The 21,171-nt window shown below is 45.0% G+C and overlaps 1 protein-coding gene across 1 annotated transcript in view; it reads right to left on the reverse strand.

Moving 5' to 3' along the window:
- The window catches only part of Ttc39b (tetratricopeptide repeat domain 39B), a 107,414-nt gene that overhangs the window by 69,593 nt on the left and 16,650 nt on the right, over positions 1-21,171 (reverse strand). Inside the window, exon 2 of the mRNA XM_059254485.1 lies at positions 9,568-9,602. Within this exon, the coding sequence (XP_059110468.1) occupies positions 9,568-9,602 (35 nt within the window). The remainder of the gene's footprint in view (positions 1-9,567; positions 9,603-21,171) is intronic.

A 21,171-nucleotide genomic window follows, 5' to 3' on the forward strand; every position in this document is an offset into this window, starting at 1 on the left:
TCCATTTGATAAATAGTATTTCAAGTGGGTTTGGGTTTGGAGTTGTGTTTTTTGGTTGCAGTTTTATTTTTGTGTTTTGATTGTTGAGACGGCTATAAGACACTAGACTATATGACTGTGGGGGCGGAGCGGGGGGAGTTATTACCAAGTAAAAGAAGCTGGTGTCTCCAGATTGTAAGTAACTAGAAAATGAAGAAAAATAAAACCACAGACAATCCCATAGCCCAGAGATAATCAATGCCAATATTTTGTAACCATTTACTTAGAATATTTTTCTCCTTCCTACGTCATATGGATGGGACTTAACAATATGTATTTTTTTCTTTAATAATATTGCTTTCCAAGCTATGTATTATCTTCGTGTTGCATGACTTTTCCTGGGATGATATGAATAAATGTCTACTCACCCCAGATAAATAAAAGGACAGAACAAAAAAATAATTCCAACCAAGTCTTGCTTGAAATGAGCTCCCTGGGTCACTTACAGGAGAAGACTCCAAGGCAGTCCTCCCTCACAGCTCTCCCAGTGTGGGTGAAAACTCAGGAGAGACAGTATCTAGCACTTCCTGCCCATCCTGTAGGCACCTCTTCCGAAGATGCTCTCCTCTTCCTCCAGCAACTGTTCTCTGTTCATACAACTTTATTGGGGAGCTTGGGGAATCTCCAGCCTTCATGACTGGTGCTCAGAATCAGCTTTCTGTATCTTATCAGTTCCTTTCTCCCTCGATACACAACTTCTCTTCATAAAAAGTATGATTATTTGCCCATATATGTGACCTATGGTTAACCACCTACATTTCTTTTTAAAAACAAAAAACAAAAACAAAAAAAATCATTTATTTGTTATTTGTTGGAGATGAAGAATATGAGTGCCACAGAGCACATGTGGGGGTCAGAGACCAACCTGCAAGAGTTAGTTCTCTCCTTATACAATGTGAGTCTGGGACTGAACTCAAGGTTGTTAGGCTTGACAGCAAGCACCTTTATCCACTGAGCCATCTTGCTGGCCCAACCACCCAGATTTCTAATAGTGCTCACAAGTGTCAGTGCACATAATGGCAGTTAATATATTTGTGTGCTTACTATGTGCTATATGGTGTGGTGAGCAGAGCAGACACAATTGCTGCTCTCCTGGAGTCCCATGCAACAGAGAAGCTAGATATCACCAGATGTAACCAATACAGCACTACCAAAAAGAACTGCAAACACCCAAGAGCACACCAGAGACCTACTCTTGTGAAGGTTTGCATTGGGGGATATAGCAATCCAACAGCAAATTCTAAGTACAGTAATTCACAACTTCACTTTTCATCATAATTAATATCTCTCAGCTAATCTTTTTCCTACATAAAAACTTAAATGCAGATTTCAACTATATTTTGTGACTAATGTATATGAGAATAATTAATAAAATGTGTATAGATTCTTATACATTTAATCAATTAGAATGTAATAATGAAGAAAGGACAAGAGGTAGGCTATGTACATAATTCCAGGGATCTTTTAAGCAGCCAGAGACTACAGGTTCCTAAGCATCCCCAACTTAACTGACCTGCTCAAAAGCTGAGGAAGGCTAAAGATTCCCTAAGAATGTTGGAAGAGGTGACACCTTAAATGAAGTTTTCATAGCTCTGTGTGTGTGTGTGTGTGTGTGTGTGTGTGAGAGAGAGAGAGAGAGAGAGACAGAGAGAGACAGAGAGAGACAGACAGACAGACTAGAAATCAACCCTAGAGCCCTGCACATGCATGCCCGGTAAGCTCTCTACCACTAAGACAGAACCCCAGCCTTTCAGACTTCAACCTTCTTTTAAACGGTCTTCTCTTTCCTCATAAGGGTCACAAGTGTCATTCTTCTTTCCATTGGTGCCTGCTTAAAACACACTTCTCTCCCCACTGAATACAGAAGTGTTTGCCTCTGTTTGCTCTAATGTTTAGTGTTACAAGCTACCCCTCCCACATGTGTGTCTGCACCCCTCCCCCCCCCCCCCAGTGCTGACACTGAGACTTGGTTGGAGGAGGATGTCAAAGGATGTGGTGCTGTGAAGGAGAACATCCCCCACAGGCTCAGGTATCTAAAGAGCTGGTCCCCAGTTGGTGGCGCTATTTGGGGAGATCAGGAGCCTTGCTGAAGGCAGTAGGTGGCTGGGGTGGGCTCTGAGAGTCTGCAGGCTCCCCGTACTGGCAGTTTTCTCTCTGTCTTCTGCATGTGTTTGAAGATGTACCAGCCAGCATCCTGCTCCAGTTGTCTTGCCTTTTACACCATTACGGACTTCCCCTAGGAAGCGTAAACCAAAATAAACTCTTCCATCAGTTGCCTTGGTATGTATGTCGTCATAGCAAAAGGCACCTAAGGGAGACTAAAGACTTTCTAGAACTTTCATCCATACACAACCAGTCAAGTCTGTCCCCAAACTAGCTTAATGCCCTATGATGTAGAGGATGTGCTCAAGAGATGTCTGTTAAGCCTAGTGTCCTGTAATTTCATAAAACTAGTAATAGAAGAAAAAGTAGAGGAGGAGGAGCAGCAGCAGCAGGAAGAGGAAGGAGAGGAGCAGGAGGAAGGGGAAGAGGAGCAGGAGGAGGAGGAACAGGAGGAGGAGAAGCAGGAGGAACAGGAGGAGGAGAAGGAAGAGGAGGAGCAGGAGGAAGAGGAGCAGGAGGAGGAAGAGTAGGAGGAGGAGCAGGAGGAGGAGGAGAAGGGAGAGGAGAAGGGAAGAAGGGGGAAGGAAAAAAGGGGAGGAGAAAGGGAGGAGGAGGAGCAGGGAGAGGAAGGGGAGGAGGCAGTAGTACCACCACCATGCAAAGCAGGTAGATCTCAGAAATGGAGAAATATGTAAAATTACATTTTTTCTCTTATTTGATAAATTTAGGAGAATTATTTTTTTCCTTTTATGAAAACTTTTTTTTTAAATTTTAGAGCCATTATGAGGCTTCAAGAAAATAAGCAAAATGTCTCACATCTTGGGTGGTATAATGGTTGTATAAAAACAGCAGTGCTTTCTTAATATATATTGCATGTTGATTGGTACTTATCTGTGAAGCTTTTTTTATATCTAAGTTAACAAAATACTTTCAAATCAATTATTTTGTAGGTTAAAGATATGTTTTACAAGCCAGGTGGTGGTGGCACACGCCTTTAATCTCAGCATTCTGGAGGCAGAAGCAGGTGGATCTCAGAGTTCGAGGCTAGCCTGGTCTACAGAGCAAGTTCCAGAATGATTAGGAATACAAAGAGAAACCCTGTCTTGAAAAAACAAATTCCAGCACTCACATGGCAATGGCAGCTCACAACTGTCTGTAACTCCAGTTCCAGGGGATCTGGCTGGCACCCTCACATAGACATACATACAGACAAAACATCAATGCACATAAAAATAAATAAATCTTAAAAAAAAAAAAAGACAGGGTTTCTCTCTTTAACAGCCCTGGCTGTTCTGGAACTCACTATGTAGATCAGGTTGGCCTTGAACTCCTAGAGATCCACCTGCCTCTGCCTCCCAAGTGCTGGGATTAAAGATGTGCGATACCACCACCTGGCTATAGTTATTTGATGGGTGATGTCATTCTGTATGCTGTGAAAATATGTTGCTCTGATTGGTTGATAAATAAAGCCATTTGGCCAATGGTGACTCAGACTAAGGTTAGGCAGGACATTCCAACTAGAGAGAGAAGAAGGAGAAAGACAGAGCAGGGGAGATGCTGCTAGCCGCCGCCAGAAGAAGCAAGACGTAGAGGTACTGGTAAGCCACCAGCCACGTGGCAAAGTACAGATTAAAAGAAATGGATTAATTTAAAATATAAGAACTAGATAACAAGAAGTCTGCCATGGCCATAGTTTAAAAATATTAGCCTATGTATGTTTATTTGGGTCCGAGCAGCTGCGGGACTGTTGGGTGAGAGATTTGTCCTGACCATGGGGCCAGGCGGGACACAGGAAAAAAATTCAGCCACACTTGTTTATTTTATGTATATGTGTGTTTTGCCTGCATGCATATGCATATCCCCTAGAACTGGAGTTACAGACAACTGTGAGCTGCCATGTGGGTGCTGAGAACCGAACCCAGGTCCTCTAGAGGAGCAGCCAGTGCTCTTAAATGCTGAGCAATTGTTCCAGCCCCCTGGCCCAAACAGTCCCTTAATTCATTAAAGTGCTGCCATGCAGAACTTCATGCGAACACACTTTTAAGCATGCAAAAGCAAAAGTTAGGCTGCCAGAGCAGACAGAAAGCAACAGCATCTAACTGAACAGCCCGAGGGACACAACCCGGAAGGGCCTTATTCAGCACTGCAGGCAAACAGTCAAAGTTCTGACTACAGCGAAGGAGACAACCCCTGCTGTCTTAAACATTTCCATCCTGAACAACAAAAATAAATAGCATGGAAACTGCACAATAATGAACGTTATAGAAGTCCCCTAATACTTCCTCAGTTCTCAGCAACTATGAGTCCTTCTAATTCGTTAGTGGCTATTAAATCTTCAGCTTTATTAAATGTGTAAGATACATAATACTAAACTCCACCCAGCAGAATGATGCTCAGCCGAGTGTCTCTAAGCCTTTGGGGAGTTCTACACACGCTGCTCTATGAGCACAATGAGAGAAGAAGGTGGGAGAGAGGAGGAGTCAGAGACACTGATTAGCTTTCCAAACAGCAATGGTGACACACTGCAAAGGACGGAATTCTCAAGCACCTGCTTTTCAATGTTTTATTACTCATTTTTAAGTGGCTATTTCATCAGAGGGAGAAAAGGGAATGGATGGCAGTGTCGGGGGAAAGGCGGCTAGAAGATGACAGCGCTCATCACAAGAACTGACAGGTCATTTACATAAACTTCAACAGAAGTCAAGTCAGCCAATGGTTGAGAAACAGCAGAAATGGTACCTCCAGCCCCGGGTAGTGTTCCCATTGCCAGACTGGACACTACTGAATTATCTGTGAGCTGACAAACCCAGCCAGCCACAAATCAGCGTTTTGTGCGAAGTATACACTGACCCCTTCAGTCAACTTTAAACCGTAAGAGTAGCTATCCTGCACCTGAAACGCTCAGTGCTGGAAGGAATGATTTATTTTATGTGTATCAGTGTTTGCCTGAATGCATGCCTGTGCTCCAGGTGTGTAGCCGGTGCCCACATAAGCCAAAAGGTGGTGTTAGAGCAGCTGGCACTGGAGTTACAGTGATTGTGTAGACGCAGGAAACTGAACCCAGGTCCCCTGGAAGAGCAGTACACTCTTTAACCAATTAACCATGTCTTGGCTAGAATTTTTTTAATACCTGCAAATACTATCCTTTGAGAATATTTTCTCAACAGTGCATGCTTCGGTCTGAATATCTATTCACCTACAAAATTCCTGTGTTGAAGTGGAATCCCCAGGTGACAGGGTAGAAGGCAAGGTTTCTGGAAGGCTCCATGTCATGAATGGCCTTACTGTCCTTACAAAATCATGTGCCTTTGATTGGTTTTGCCTCTTTTGCCATGTAAAGATGAACAGAAACAGGCTTTTGCTAAAAAGCCCTGGCTCCTCACTTGGACCCACTAGGTAACCAAAAGCACCATGAAATCCTGGTACCTTTATTTCCAGTCACTGCTCACCTCTGCAGGTTGGTATGATCATCACTGAAGGAATGTCTGATGAACCCAGCCAATACAAAAAAAAATAATTAAATGTCTGTTAACAATTATTTGTCAACATTTACCTTAAAATAGACAAAACAACACATTACTACTAATTGATCAAATCAAATGAGAAAAAAATGGCCCTATAGAATCATACTAATCTATAGTTTATGATTGAAAAAAGCAGGGTGAGAAAGAAAAAAATGTCCACAAGGTATTTTTATTTCCATTGTAAGCTTCTAATCACCCGGCTAAAAATCCCTACCTATTTCACCTTCTCCAAGTCTGTCAAGTTCTCAGAAGTCCTTGTACATCGACACATCCATCACCACATTCATGTAGCCTCGGGATCCCATTAAACACCTACAAACTCCTATGTCAGGATTAACTCAAGCTTTAGCAGGGTGATATGACATGAGAAGTCACTGCTGAGAACCCACAACTGTTGTGATATAAATGTGATTATGTCCCCCCCAGACTACTTTTAACCACCATGAAAGAAAATTTGGATTAACCACTGACTTACCCGACCTCTCAACAGATTTCTGTCCCGTTGTCCACTGTGGTTATGAGGAAGAGCCTATCAAAGCTGCCAAAGGGGGAGGCTCCCAAGTGCCTATCCACCCCTACTATACAAGGCCAAGAATCTTCTGTCACCCAACAGCACTTAAGTCAACAGTCCCATGAGTGTTCCATACCCATGTTATGTGCTCCAGAGCTGATTTTTGGAAAATGCAAAACATTTCTTTAATTTTCATTTATCTATTGTGAGTACATGTGTGTGAAAGTCTGTAGAGGCCCAAATTACTCAGGGTCAGAGAATCTGGACTTGCTTTACCCAGCAGGGTTGCGTAAGGGGGTGATTTGACCACAGGTGTGGTTACTAGGTGTTTGGAAGGGTCTGCACTTGGCTGTATCTAGCAAGGGGGAGGTCTTTTGCCTTGCCCCTTGACATTGCTATAAAAAGCCCTTTTGAATAAAGTTCTGGGCCGGTGCATTTTGATCCAGGTCCTCCCGAAGCTATCCTGTGTTTCTGTCTTTCTTCTCGTCAACTAGGTCTCTCTTTCTACCTGATATTTATTTGGGCTCACACTTTGGAGGTTTACCCCACAGCTGGCTGGCCTTGTTACTCTGGGATCTGTGACAAGGCAGTCCAACTTGGTAGAGGTGCAGGGCAAAAGAAAGCCATTCACCTTGTGGTAGCCAGGGGGGCAAAAGGAAGTGGGAGGCTGGGGTCCCATAAATTCCTCCATCAGCATGCCCCCAATGACCTAAAGGCTACTGTGCCCCACCTCTTACAATTTCCCAGTCCTTTGCAAGAGCACCAAGCTAAGGACAATGCCCCCAACATAAGGCATGGAGGGACACTTCAGACCTGAATTGTAGCGGGTCCCTGTTGACCCATTAGTATGGCAAATATACTGTGCTAGTTAATAAGGAAGTAATAAGAAAAGCCAGTGCAGGGGCTCTTCACAGGAACTCTTGAAATCTGAGACCATTTCAAAAGGAAAGGGGCTTTCCCAATCTTATGATTAAAGTGGTTTGTTTTTTTTGTCTCCGAAGCAATCAACAACAAAAACATTAAAACTATGGACAAAATGAATTTTGTTTTGTTTTTTCCGAGACAGGGTTTCTCCGTGTAGTTTTGGTGCCTGTCCTGGATCTTGCTCTGTAGCCCAGGCTGGCCTCGAACTCATTAGAGATCCGCCTGGCTCTGCCTCCTGAGTGCTGGGATTAAAGGCGTGTGCCACCACCGCCGCTGCCCGGCCCATAACAGTTTACACAATTCTAACATGAAAGTATTCAGTACACTATAGCAAATGGTAGATTAGGATGTATATAATTTAAAGTCCCTAAGAACATATGAGTAGGCCAGGCTGGTGGTACATGCCTATATTAACTAACACTCTAGAGGCCAAGATAGGGAGATCAAGGGTTACAGACCCCCCCTGGGCCACGAGAGGCCCTATCTCTAAACAACAACAAAAATAAACAAGATCAAAGAAGTGATGCAAATGTCTTATGCTAAACAATGAGAGCCAAAAGAAGTTTTAAGAACTAAAATGAGTATCATTTAAGGAGTATATGATGACTAATTTTACGTCAACTTGACACAGGCTAGAGTCATCTGGGAGAAGAGAATCCCAATTGAGAAAATGCCCCCGTAAGATCTGGCTATAGGCAAACCTGTAGAGCATTTTCTTAATTAGTGACTGATCAGGAAGGGCCCTGCCCATTGTGGGTGGTGCCATCCCTAGACTGGTGGTCCTGGGTTCTATAAGAAAGCAGGCTGAGCAGGCCATATGAGCAAGTCAGGGGGCAGCACCTCTCCATGGACTCTGCTTCAGTTCCTGCCTCCAGGTTCCTGCCCTGACTTCCTTCAGTGATTGACTATTACCTAGAAGTGTTAGCTGAAATAAAGTCTTTCCTCTGTAAGATGCTCTGGTCATGGGATCTCATGATAGCAGTAGTAACCCTAACTAGGCCATACTCTGTGGTGGTAATGCTGAAGCCTACATCACTCACACAGAATTGGTACCCACATAATCAGAAAAAAACTATTTCAAAAATGCTGGGGATTGAAGTGTGTGTCTAGTGAAGTGTCCTAGTGTCCTAGTGAAGCCCTAACCTTCAGTGTGACAGAGTTTCAAAACAGAGACTATGGGAGATGCTTAAAGGTCAGAAGAGTGAGGCACTCACCATGAGATCAGTGACTCCCAAGAACTGTGTTGTCACCTGAAGACAAGAAGATGAATCTGCACAAGTGGGAAGACAGCGAGGCCTCACCAGAACCCAGCCATGCCGGCACCTTCATCTCAGATGCCCAAGGTTCAGACACCGAGTGAGACAGTACATTTCTGCTGCTTAAGCCATGCAGTACGCTGTATATTACACAACCCAAACTACCAGAGCCAGGCATTTCAAGATATGTAAACAGCAATAAACATGCCCATTCACCCCTTTTAAACCAGCAACCCTACATCTGAGTTTTTAATTGTTTCCAAATAACTCAAACAAACTAGAAATTCAAACATGTGACAACGTTATATATATGAAAACATACATCACTTAAATCTTTTTTAGAGCTGGAGAGATGGCTCAGCCGTTAAAAGCACTTGTTGCTCTTGCAGAAGACCCAGGTTCAACTCCCAGCACCGACACTGCTGCTCACAACTGTCCATAACTCCTGTTCCAGAGGATTCCATGTCCTCTTCTGGCCTCCGTGGGCATTGTACACATGTGGGGCACACATATATACTTGAGCAAAACACTCATACACATAAAAAAAAAAAAGTTTTCAAGTTTTTAAACTAGTAATAGCTTAAATGTCTGACATAGGAGAGGTAGCTAACTACAGTATCCTACTTGATCTAATACTATTTAGTCATTTTAAATTATTACAAAAACCACTCAGGCCAGGCAGTGGTGGTGCACACCTCTAATCCCAGCAGAAGCAGGTGGATCTCTGTTAGTTCGAGGCCAGCCTGGTCTACAGAGTTAGTTCAAGGACAGCCAAGGATACACTGAGAAACCCTATCTCAAAAAAGAACAAAAAACATAACACACACATACAGAGAGAGAGAGACAGACAGACAGACAGACAGACCGACCACTCTGGCTTAAACATGTAGTGAATTACTAACCAAAAGCAACAATCTATAACAAAGTTAATCATGTAAATAACATGGACAAACGTTGAGAATGTTAGCAATAAACAAAATAATTTGCTGGAAAGCATTTTCTTTTATTTAACAATGCAAGAAATAAAATAGTTGCGAATGTTAGGTAGATCCTTACCTGTAATCACATCCTAACTCTTTCATTATAGACCAGTGACGTTTTCCAGACAGTGGCCACTACTCTCAAAGAATTGAGAATGAAATATTGACATTTTATACACAAGAACCATCCATTTCTCATTATAACACTTTTTTATTATATTATTACTTACATAGAGATCGTCTCCAAGGCATCTTCAAAGATGTCCTGGAAAGGAATAGAGACTACAGTGAGTTTCTCAAGAATGAAGGATTTCAAATGTGAACAAGGGAGTCTATGTATGGGGAGTGGGGAGGAAAAGGATGAGCCGGGGCGGAATAACAACTCTCACTGGATGAACTCCACTCCCAGAAATCTCTGTGAATTTGAGTGAGATTTCTTGCTCTCTATTTTTACTGAGATTGAGACTGATAAAAAACACTCAGCCTGCAGTCAGTCACCTGTTTCAAGGGTGTGGCTTGTTGCACTCAGTTGCTTTTACTCCTCGGTCTCAGTCAGCCCAGATGTAGAACATCTGAGTAACAGGACATGCCTGAAGACTTTCTCCGTGACTAGCCACCTTAGCTTCCAGCAGGCCTTCATCTCAGACCTACCCAGCAATCCTCTGATCCTGAGCGAGGCTTCCCACCACCAACACGCCCTTTGCTGCTCGCCAGTGACCTGCTCAGAAGCATCAACATATTCCGTCCTAGTCAGGGTCACTATTGCTGTGATGAAACACCATGGCCAAAGCCACATGGGGAGGAAAGGGTTGGTTTGGCTTACACTTCCATCACTATTCATCATCAAAGGAAGTCAGGATGGAAACTCTCACATAGCAGAAACCTGGAGGCAGGAGCTGACACAGAGGCCCTGAAGGAGTGCTGCTCACTGGCTTGCTCCCCAAGGCTTGCTCGGCCTGCTTTCTTACAAAACCCAGGACTATTAGTACAAGAGTGACCCCACCCACAATGGGCCAGGCCCTCTCCCATCAATCACTAATTAAGAAAATGCCCTGCAGGCTTTCCTACAGCCCAGTATTAGAGAGGCATTTTCTCTCTTGAGGCTCCCTCCTCTCTGATGACTCCAGCTTGTGTCAAGTTGACATAAAACTAACCAGCACATATTCATATATTAATATTCTCCCTCCCTCCCTCCCCCTTTTCTCTCCCCTCTGTCCCATATCTCACATGCACAATACATTCCACACTCACACACACATCCTCACACGGAACTCACACAGCTCCCTCATGGGTGCAACAGTCAAAAGGGAATGCCTCAGCCAGCTCTTGGGATCCCTCCCAGAGCTCGGTCTCAAAGCACCCTTCTCTCCCCCTCCTAGCACCACGGCCATGGCTCAAGCCGCCAGCACCTCTAGAGAGCCACCTCACGGACCTCCCATTCAATCTTCACACAAGAGCCGCCGCCCCTTCCCTCCCTTTTAATGCGCACGCACACACCATCGCCCGCTCTAGACACTTTAGGAGCTTTTACTATATACTGAGCCCGACTCCTTCCCACAGCCTTCAGAGCCCTGCCCACCTGCCTGCCTCGGAGCCACCTCCTCCCACCGGCCCCTTGGGCATTCCGCTTCAGCCCCACATCTTTCTTTTCAGCTCCCATCACTCCTTTCAGCTCAGAAAGTCCTTTCCTCAAGGTTAGGTCTTTGATTACACTAATTAAAGTTACCAAGAATAGCAACTTATAATTTCTCATCATCTGACTTTATTTCGTCCACAATACTTAGAATCTGTAATCATCTTCCTTGTTTACTTGGCCAATAACTAATTGTAAGAAAGAGAAAATATCACCAAAGTGCTCCTTAGATTTAAAGAACCGTGTGCAGGGAGGAGGAAGCACCACCCTGCCTCAAGGTCTGAAACACCAGGGACTGCCAGATGGTGAGCGGTGGCTGTGGGAATCTGAATGAGCTTACCACAAAAGCCTCCTACGAGTTCAATCCCCAGAACCCACAGACAGCATGCGAGAGAAAAGCCCACAAAGCCAGTCTCCGACAGCGTGCCCTGGCATATGCCCCCATGGGCTGGTGCTGCTCATACACACTAAACGCAGGAATCACAGGGCTGCTTTGTTTCAATGATTTAAAAAGATTTGCAATACCATAGGAAAGGGAGGGAGGGTGGAGGAAGTGGGGCTTGTTGAAGTCCCCCAAGAGAAGGCCATGTCCTCCTGGTAAAACATGGCTATTTTTTTGTTTTGCTTTGGTTTTATGCTTTTTAATCAGCTCTGTTTTGTGATTTTGGGCCAAAAGAATGGGACCTGAGTTGTATCTCTAGCCCTGGATGGTGACATGCCATTCTACACTACCCAAAGATCCCGAAGAAATACTATTTCCTCTTCCCTTTAAGAGTTAAGCCATGTGAGCCTGTCAATCACGTGGACAAGAAAAGATCCTTCAGGAAATCTATCCATCACACCTGAAAGATGTTAAAAAGATGAGCATGCTTGGTGCAGTGGGAAGGGGCTTCGACCTGCCTAGGCTCAGTGTGCCGGGCTCTGCTGACTCCCCATGGGAGACCTTGATTTGGGAGATGTGGGGATGTGGAGTGGCTTGGGAAAGAGGGCTAGGGGGTGGGAGGAGGGAGGAGGTGGGATCTGTGGGTGGTATGTGGAGTAGAAAATTTCTTAATAAAGAAAAATGAAAAAAATAAAAATAAAATTTAAAAAAAAAAAGATGAGCATGGAGCTGGAGAGATGCTGAGTTGTCAAAGCTTATGCCACTCTTGCCTAGGGCCTAACTCTGGTTCTCAGCATCTACATCAGGGGGCTCACAGCCACCTGTAACTCCAGCTCCAAGGGATCCAACACCCTCTTTGGGCCTCTGTGAGCACCCTGAACCCATGTGTGCACGCACCCACACAGACACACATATACACATAAATAAAAACAAATGCTGTCTTTAAAGAAGTATTTTTAAGGTGGGAGTAACAACTGTCCCCTAGTGGGATATATACTTTCCAGGCCAGAAGCAGGCCTCGATGCTGCTGCCAACAGAGCTCCACTGCCTGCTAAGCCTGTCTGTTGTCCCAAGCTCTAACTGCAAAGCATAGCTCCCATCTCCTTCCCCGACACCAGCCAAAACCCTCGACCAGCTTGAATGACGAACTTGGCATTCTCACTTTCTGAACACAACTATCCAGCTGCGTACCAACTTCCATTAACGAGCCTGCCAGCTTCTCTGGCCTGGAACTCAACAGGCTTGACTCGCCCCTTACCCACCTTCTCCAGGCCAGCAGCTTGCCTGTCCTGGTGTGTTGTTGGTTTTTGTTTGTTTGTTTGTTTGTTTGTTTGTTTGTTTGTTTGTTTTCCCTCCCAAACGCCATCAAAACTGTTCTCTGGTTTTCTTCTGAGTCATTTTAAATTCTATTATCTAATGTAAGAATATTATTATAATAAGTGCGTTCTAGGCCAGCCAGGACTACACAGCAAAAATCTATCTCAAATATAAAGAAATCAAAGCAAGTCCTTTGTGAACCTGAACTGAACCACACAGCTCTTAATCAGAAGCTGTAAAAGCTAATACTCCAGAGACCGCCTCCAAAGCCGCACTTGTAATTGCCCCAGCTCTGGTGGTGAACAAAATACAGCCTTCTAGAAGTTTCAAAGGCTACAAACTTAACTCTCGATTAGAGCAGACTAAAAGGAAGAAAAGAAAAAGAAAGCAGCACCGTTGGGCCTCTGACTTTTATACGCTTAGGGGAAAAAATGAAAGCTTTCAGTTAATAGAAATAGGCCTCAGGAAAACTGAAGTCACATGTGGTGACAGAGACTTGTAATTCCAGCATTCGAGAGACTGAGGCAGGAGACTGGGCTACAAGACCTTATATCTCAAAACACCACATTGTTTTTTCAAACAAAATTCTGATCATGAAATAGAAACATCGCCTACCTGAAGACCAAGTGTGCCTCGGACATCATGACTGAATATAATTTCACACTCTCTTCTAAAGCAGTCTCCTAGGGCACAGCTCTCCAGTCACTCATCAGGAAAGTGCTCTTGCTACCTATGGACCAAGTTTCACCCGGCTGACCTAAAATGTACTGTGTACGCTCAGAGAGATGAAAAGCCACTGTGTCTGGCTCCGTCTGTCCGTCCGTCTGTCCTTCCTTTTCCTTCAGACAATCCTTTACTACGGTTGTCTGGGCAGACCTGGAACTGTGGCGCTCAAGGGATCTGCCCACCAGACCCACCCTCCAGCCTCCCAGGTGCTGAGACTACAAGCATTTGGCTTAAGGCCTTCGATGATCAAAACTTCATTTTTACAAATAACATAATAATTTTTTTAAATCACAGATGAGAAAGTGAAAATCTGGGGTTATGGTGAAAATGACCATTTTCTATAAATACAGGAACTATATATAGCCAGGCATGGTGGCACATGTATTTAATGCCAGCACTTGGGAGGTAGAAGAAGGTGGATCTTTGTGAATTCAAGGCCAGCCTGGTCTACAAAGTGAGTTCCAGGACAGCCAGAACTGTTACACAGAGAAACCCTGTCTCAAAAAAAAAAAAAAAAAAAAAAAAACCAACAACAACAAAAAAAGAGAGAACTATAAAAAAAAAATCAAATGAGTCCATTTTTACTAAGCAGCTGCTTCATTTTGGTGGGCTGTATTTTATTCAGATGACTCAGTTATCTACTAAAGCAGCCCACACATGATTCATACACAGGGATGTGAGAAAGTCAAAACCACAGACGTGCTTCTCCCTCCGCACACACAGGAAACCATGCTGCCACGTCATCAGCACGGAGCTGGCACTTCACCAACCAGGGAGGAGAATGCTGCCAACGTACAGAAGAGCCTTATCTTAATGGCCAGGAACGCTGGAGAAATGTGCAGAGGTAATTCAGGAGCACACTTGACGACTGTGGCGTGGTCCTAAGGAGCCTGGAGGAAGGTGTGTGTCAAGTGCACCCACACCACACCCTGGTTCGTCGTTCCAGGAAGGGAGGGTCAGACAAACGCCAAGCACACTCCAGTCAGCTGTCTGCCTTCATCCCTGCAAACCCTTTTCACCCATTCCAGTGTTAGCATTTGTAACCTGGGGAGGTAGAGAACACCCCCAATACCTGCAGGAGACACTGCTTAGGAGAATCGGGGTGATCAGAGAGTCAAGGGCAGTCAGTGCCCACTGATGCAATCACAACATGATGGCATGAGTCTCCCACGCGACTCCCTGCCAACTCTGCGCGCACACACACGCGCACACACACACACACACACACACACCCAGCAGAAAGCACTCCTGCAAGTTTGTACAGGGCTCCGTGGAAAGTCTATGGGTCACATGCTCAGTCAGTCATGTGCTCTAACGTCTGAGGGGCAAGTGTGTCTCTGAGCACTATCACTATACGTAAATATGCATTAGTGACTTAATTACACTGCCAGCCCAGGAGGGTGGAAAACACAACTTAGGCTTGGGAGGTAGACCTGTCTGGGTGTGGACCTTGATTCTACCCTTGACCTCAAGCAAGCCTAGCCCCTTTAGTCTTCCATTTCCTCATGCTATGACAGGAATTGCAACCCGCTCCCAGAAGTTCTGTAAGGATTTTGGTGACACAATACATACAGAAAACAGGCCTAACTCACAACAGGGTCCATCAATACAGCCGCAGGGGCTATCCATCCTCAGAAACAAGATCAGCCAGCTGACTCCTGAAGACAGAGCTAGAAGCCCTCACCATACCTAACTCTTCTTCATACCCAAGATTCTGAGCCTCTGCCCGAAAGGAGGAGAATAATCAGACGAGGGTAGATTTGCAGCGAAGAGATACTCCCGAATGTTAACCACAAGCTCTTTTCCCTTCTCAAGCGCCTTCGCCTCAGAGCCTCTCACATGCGTCCCCTTCTCATACAGCTGACTTCCCAGCATGGAAAGCAGAACTCGTGGGCACAGACTCACAGGACCTCAGCGCCCCAGGGAGCAGTGTGACCTTGGCCAACATACACAACCTTTGAGGATCCAGTCTCAAGAGTAAAGCAGAGGCTCCCAGAACCACCTCTGGGTGCAGTCATCTGCCCACCAGACATGCTGACAAACCTCAGTGAGGACTGGCTACTGTGATGCACTCACACACGGAGCACTGGGCTTCCGGAGTGTGCGAGCACTCACCAACCTGGTCCTCCACAGCCAAGGAAGCAGCTCACAGAGAGATTCTGTGGAATTTTCAACAAGCCCAGGGAAGTGATGAGATCACAAACCAACCACCAGATGTCGCTCTCATGAAAAGATTGGGCTAGCGTGGCCTTCGCTTCCATTGCCCACAGATGAATGTGTTTTTAAAAATGCAAGTTATAAGGAGATGCTGCAGCTTAAGGGAGAAGATCTAAAGGCAGTACTTTTACTCACTCACACTGGGACACTCCTTTAATCCCAGCACTGGGGAGGCAGAGGTGGGCGGATCTCTGCAGTTCAAGGCCAGCCTGTTCTACACAGTAAGATTCAGGACAACCAGGGCTACACAGAGAAACCCTATGGGGGGAGACACCTCTAAATTGCCATAACAGAGCACATATAGTGACTCCACAGGGGGATGAGTATGTATGAATATAAAATGTGCACTACATTTAGGAGGGGGTGTGATCAAGATCCGTAATGCAAATGTATGAAATTGTCAAAGAATACATAAGATATTCTAAAAGATGTACACTGCAGTGTACAGAATATAATAAAGTTCATTTGCAAAAGGTAAGTCTTTTACAATTGTGTATACTGAATTTATTTAACCTAGATGAGCAAATTATTTCACTTTCATTGATATTACTTGGCTAGTATTTTTATGATTGTAAAATCAACCTTGCAAATCACTTGTTATATCAACACCCTTGCCTTCCAGTGCTAACCAATACCTTATCTACACAATTCATAGAACAGCTAGGGCCTACTAAGGGGAAAAGGGGGCAGGGGAATAATTTTACATAAGAGACCAAGAGCAAGCAGAACCAAGACTTAGTGTTTTAAACTATCTGATTGTGTAACTATCACTAATGGAAGTGTTTTTCAACGAAAAGGAACAGAGTTCATACCACAATACTGTTTCTTCAACTTCCCACTATTAAAATATAGCTCAGTGGGTAAAGGTGATCGCTGCCAAGACTGATGAGTTCAGTTCCCAGGCCCCACATGGCAGGGAGACTCCTGTAATTTGTCCTCCTACCTCCATACTCAGGCCATGGCATGAAGGTGCCCACATGTGCATGCATATGTAAACACACACACACAATAAAAAAATAAAAATATTCATGCACATGGATCCCTCTGTTAACAGTCTTGGGGGGAAAAACAGATCACATGATCTTTCATAGATAAACTATGGTACAATTATTTCACTCAATTTTCTTCAGTTGTTACATAAAAAATAAGAGTGGATCTATTTCTAAGGCATATTATGTGAAAAAAATCACAGTCCTCGAAGAGATGCATGGCCTAGTATCCCATTTATACTAATAAGGTACCCTGTGAGTTATGCCAATCAATAATAATCAGTTATAAAAGACACAGCGGGTTCCTTCAGAGGTAGGAGGAAAAGAATGGTAAAGAGGAAGATCGTGTTAGCTTCTGAGTGATTTAACACTTTTTAGCAAGAATGCCTGTGTGTCTCTCAACAAAGCATGAGTAATCTGAGCATCATAAAAGGGGAAACTGTTCCTTTAAGAAGCAGATCCAGCACACCAGGAGAAAACAGGGCACAGTAAGGCCAGAGGACACTTCCACTCACCCTGTTCCGTTTCACTCTGGCAACTTTTTAAAAAAATACTGTGGGGGCCCAGCACCCACATTTATTTACCCCAGGGACTCCTGAGGAATGAGGGATAAGAGACTTAGGTAGAAATAAAGAGGGGAGAGAAACGCAGGATATCCACTGGCCCAGAACTTTATTCCCAAGGGCTATTTATATCAATGTCAATGGGAAATCCAGTCTCAAAAAAATAAAACCAAGCAAGCCTTAGCCATAGGCCAAGCTTTCATAATTAATAAGACTCTATGTCATTATTTGGGAGCTGGCAGCCCAAAAACCAATCCGATTACACGTTTACTTCTTACGCAGCCCAGTTCTGTAAATTAGACCACTTCATACCACTGCCCAGGTTACCACGTGTCAGACGACCCAATGGCATGGTCACAGCACTCTTATATCCTGCAGCACAGGCTCCGGACTAGTCAGGTAGTGCACTCAGCTGCCCTCTCTCTTCTGCCTTAGTTAATCTGGAATTTGTATACCATTATCTTTCATAACACTGACAATCTCTTTTTCTTCTCTCCTCTTTTCTTCACAGCCTTCATCACTGGAGTTCTGACAGATCTCTGTGAGTAGAGTAAGGTACTAACTCACTGCAGAAGGGTTCCACACCTTCTCAGGGTGTTTGATCTGCAATGCCTGCCCCTCCAGTGGTGGTCATTTGAATCACCTAACACAGCAGCCCATTTCTCCACTGTACCGTGACTAGTTTTGCTTGGCAGTTACTAAGAAGTTTACGGTGAGGGTCAGCAAGACAGCGCAGCAAGCCGGATGGTGGTGGCGCACGCCTTTAATCCCAGCACTCGAGAGGCAGAGGCAGGCGGATCTTTGTGAGTTCAAGGCCAGCCTGGTCTACAAAGTGAGTTCCTGGATAGCCAGAGTGGTTACACAGAGAAACCCTGTCTCAAACAAACAAACAAACAAAGGCAGTGCAACAGAAGAGCGCTTGCCCACACACCTGCAGCTCTGAGTTCAGTTCCTGGAGTCCACACGATGAAAGGACAGAACTGACTCCACGAGCTTTCTTCTGACTCCCACGCATATACACACAACGACTTAATGGATTAACTAACGTAAGAGAAAGTTTGCTGGGAGAAGAGCGTGTAAGCTCACACCACCACCTTACTCCTTGCCCAGGTGTGCCCCTGGACTCAGCACCTAGGACAGTGCCGACCTGACCTGGCCCCTGAAGCGCAAGCGACCATCAGCAATCTAACACTGAACACTGCGTCCAGCCTGTTTCAACCCTCCGGCTCCCCTACACAGCTAGCTATTGTTTACCTCCCATCCCATCGGCATGGACTCAAAGATCCCCACTGTTTTCAATGCTCTACAATATACCTACTGCTCTTAACCACTGTGGTGCTCAAATTGTCCCAAATGTGGTCCAGGTAACTTATAAATTCTCACAAACTTCCCTCTTGAGAAAATTCTAATGCTTAGTTCTTGCTCGCCGTAAGAATTCCTATGTCAGAATTCTTAATCTGGGAATCTAAGGTCTATCTGAACTTTAGATTATTTTCCCAATTGTCCACCGTACACTGCGGTACAGAGCCATTGACTCCTATATGACACACCAATGTAGACCCCCAATGGACTCTTTGACCATGTGTTTGGTTTGCTGCCGTCTGAAGTTGACTTCGTCACAAGCCATTAGTTAATCTCTCAACTCCTCTAAACGCCTTCGTGTGGATTAGGTTCCACGTGCTAAAATATGCCTGCACATACAGGGCACAGTGGCACACACCTGTAATCCCAGACTCTGAGGGGGCTGGGGGGTGTTGGGGGAAGGAGAACCTAAGTGTCTAGGCTAGCCGGGGCTGGATAGTGAAAACACAGGTTCCTTCTTTCTGACAGGATACACTGGCCATCTAGAGGACCGGGGCCATCTTTCTCCCCTTGCTTTTCCTGCTGTCCAGCAGAGGTGAGAACAGGCTATGTCAACAGCATTGTCTGGGCGTGTACTCTAGCTCACTGTTGAGTGCCATAAAGGCACTCCAGTCATGGATTTTGTCTTAAATGTCCCCAGAGGTTCACACGTTGCAGGCTCGGTCCTTGATGATAGTGTTGCTAATATAAAGTACTACTGGGCTATGGTGGAGCCTGTAAGAGGTGGAGCCTAGTGGAGGAAAGTCACATCATAGGGAGCATTCCTTGGTAGGTGATGTTGGGACCTGCCTGCCCCACCCCCTCTCTTCCTGGTCACCCTGAGATCAGCAGCTCAGTCCACCACATCTCCCCACTAGAATGTCCCGTCTTGCCTGGGGCCCAAAAAGCAATGGAGCTAGCTAGCTGGCCTGGGATTGAAACCAAAGTAAACATGTCCTCCTTTAACAGTTTATTGCAGCTATCTTGTCCCAGTAACGGAAAGCTAACAAACACAGTCCCAAAATCTAAGCCCATAGCACCAGGTCTTCCCCATGTGGGTCATTTCTAGATAGGACTGGGATGACTCATGAACAGGAGCCTAGATCAAACACTCCTGGAGTCTTTCCAAATACTTCATTTCCTCCTTTAACTGCCTACAGCAACCGCTGTTTCCTGCAGTGAAAATCAGACAGAAGAGACAGATTACAGAAAGGATATAAACAACAAGATCGCGCAGATAATGACCACAGCTAAGAGAGAACAGAAATGCTATGCAGAAAAGACCTAGCTGACGTGAAGCTAGGGACCAAGCAGAGCCTCTGCCTGAGTTAGGGTTATCACTGCTGTGATGAAACACTGTAGCATGAATCTTAAAAGGTCTTATAACAAAAAACCCAGAGCCAGATATCGGGATGAAAGCTGAAAGATCAGAACAGCCAGCCACTAGCTTCCCTCTACAAAATCCTCAGCCTCAAGAGAGCGAGTTCCTGTTTCCTCACACCTCATATACCTTTCTGTGTCCTGCCATATTACTTCCCGGGATTAAAGGTGTGTGTCACCACTGCCTGGTTCTGTTTCTTATGTAGCCCAGTGCAGCCTTGAACTCACAGAGATCCAGACAGATCTCTGGCTCCCGAGTGATAGGATTAAAGGTGTGAGCCACCACTGCCTAACCTCTATGTCTAATTTAGAAGCTGACTCTGTCCTCGGATCCCTAGGCAAGCTTTATTGGGGTACACAATATATCGCCACAAAACATCATCACCAAAAGGCAAGCTGGAGAGGAAAGGTTTACTTGTTTTACACATCTACATTATAGTCCATTGCTGTGGGATGTTCTGTATGTCAAATGTGTTGCTAATTAGTCAATAAATAAAACACTGATTGGCCATTGGCTAGGCAGGAAGTGTAGGCGGGACAAGGAGGAGAATAAAGCTGGGAAGTGGAAGGCTGAGTCAGAGAGACACCGCCAGCCGCCACGATGACAAACAGCATGTGAAGATGCCGGTAAGCCACGAGCCACGTGGCAAGGTATAGATTTATGGAAATGGATTAATTTAAGCTATAAGAACAGTTAGCAAGAAGCCTGCCATGGCCATACAGTTTGTAACCAATATAAGTCTCTGTGTTTACTTGGTCGGGTCTGAGTGGCTGTGGGACTGGCAGGTGAGAGAGATTTGTCCTGACTGTGGGCCAGGCAGGAAAACTCTAGCAACAGTCCATCATTGAAGGAAGCCAGGACAGGAACTCCAAACAGAGCAAGAGCTGCTGCAGAGGCCATGGAGGGGTGCTGTTTACTGGCTTGCTCCCCATGGCTTCCTTACTCAGCTTGCTTTTTTTTTCATAGAACCCAGGGCCACTAGGCCAAGGTTGGCCCCACTGAAATGAAGTAGGCCTTCAATCACGAATTAAGAAAATACCAAGCCGGGGCAGTGGTGGCACATGCCTTTAATCCCAGCACTCAGGAGGCAGAGGCAGGTGGATCTCTGTGAGTTTGAGGCCAGCCTGGGCTACAGAGTGAGTTCCAGGAAAGTCACCAAAACTAACTACACAGAGAAACCCTGTCTCAAAAAAAAAAAAAGAAAGAAAGAAAGAAAGAAAGAAAGAAAGAAAGAAAGAAAGAAAGAAAGAAAGAAAGAAAGAAATGCAGAAAAAAAGAAAGAAAG

Source organism: Peromyscus eremicus, chromosome 2, assembly GCF_949786415.1.
Source record: "Peromyscus eremicus chromosome 2, PerEre_H2_v1, whole genome shotgun sequence".
Classification (NCBI taxonomy): Eukaryota; Metazoa; Chordata; class Mammalia; order Rodentia; family Cricetidae; genus Peromyscus; species Peromyscus eremicus.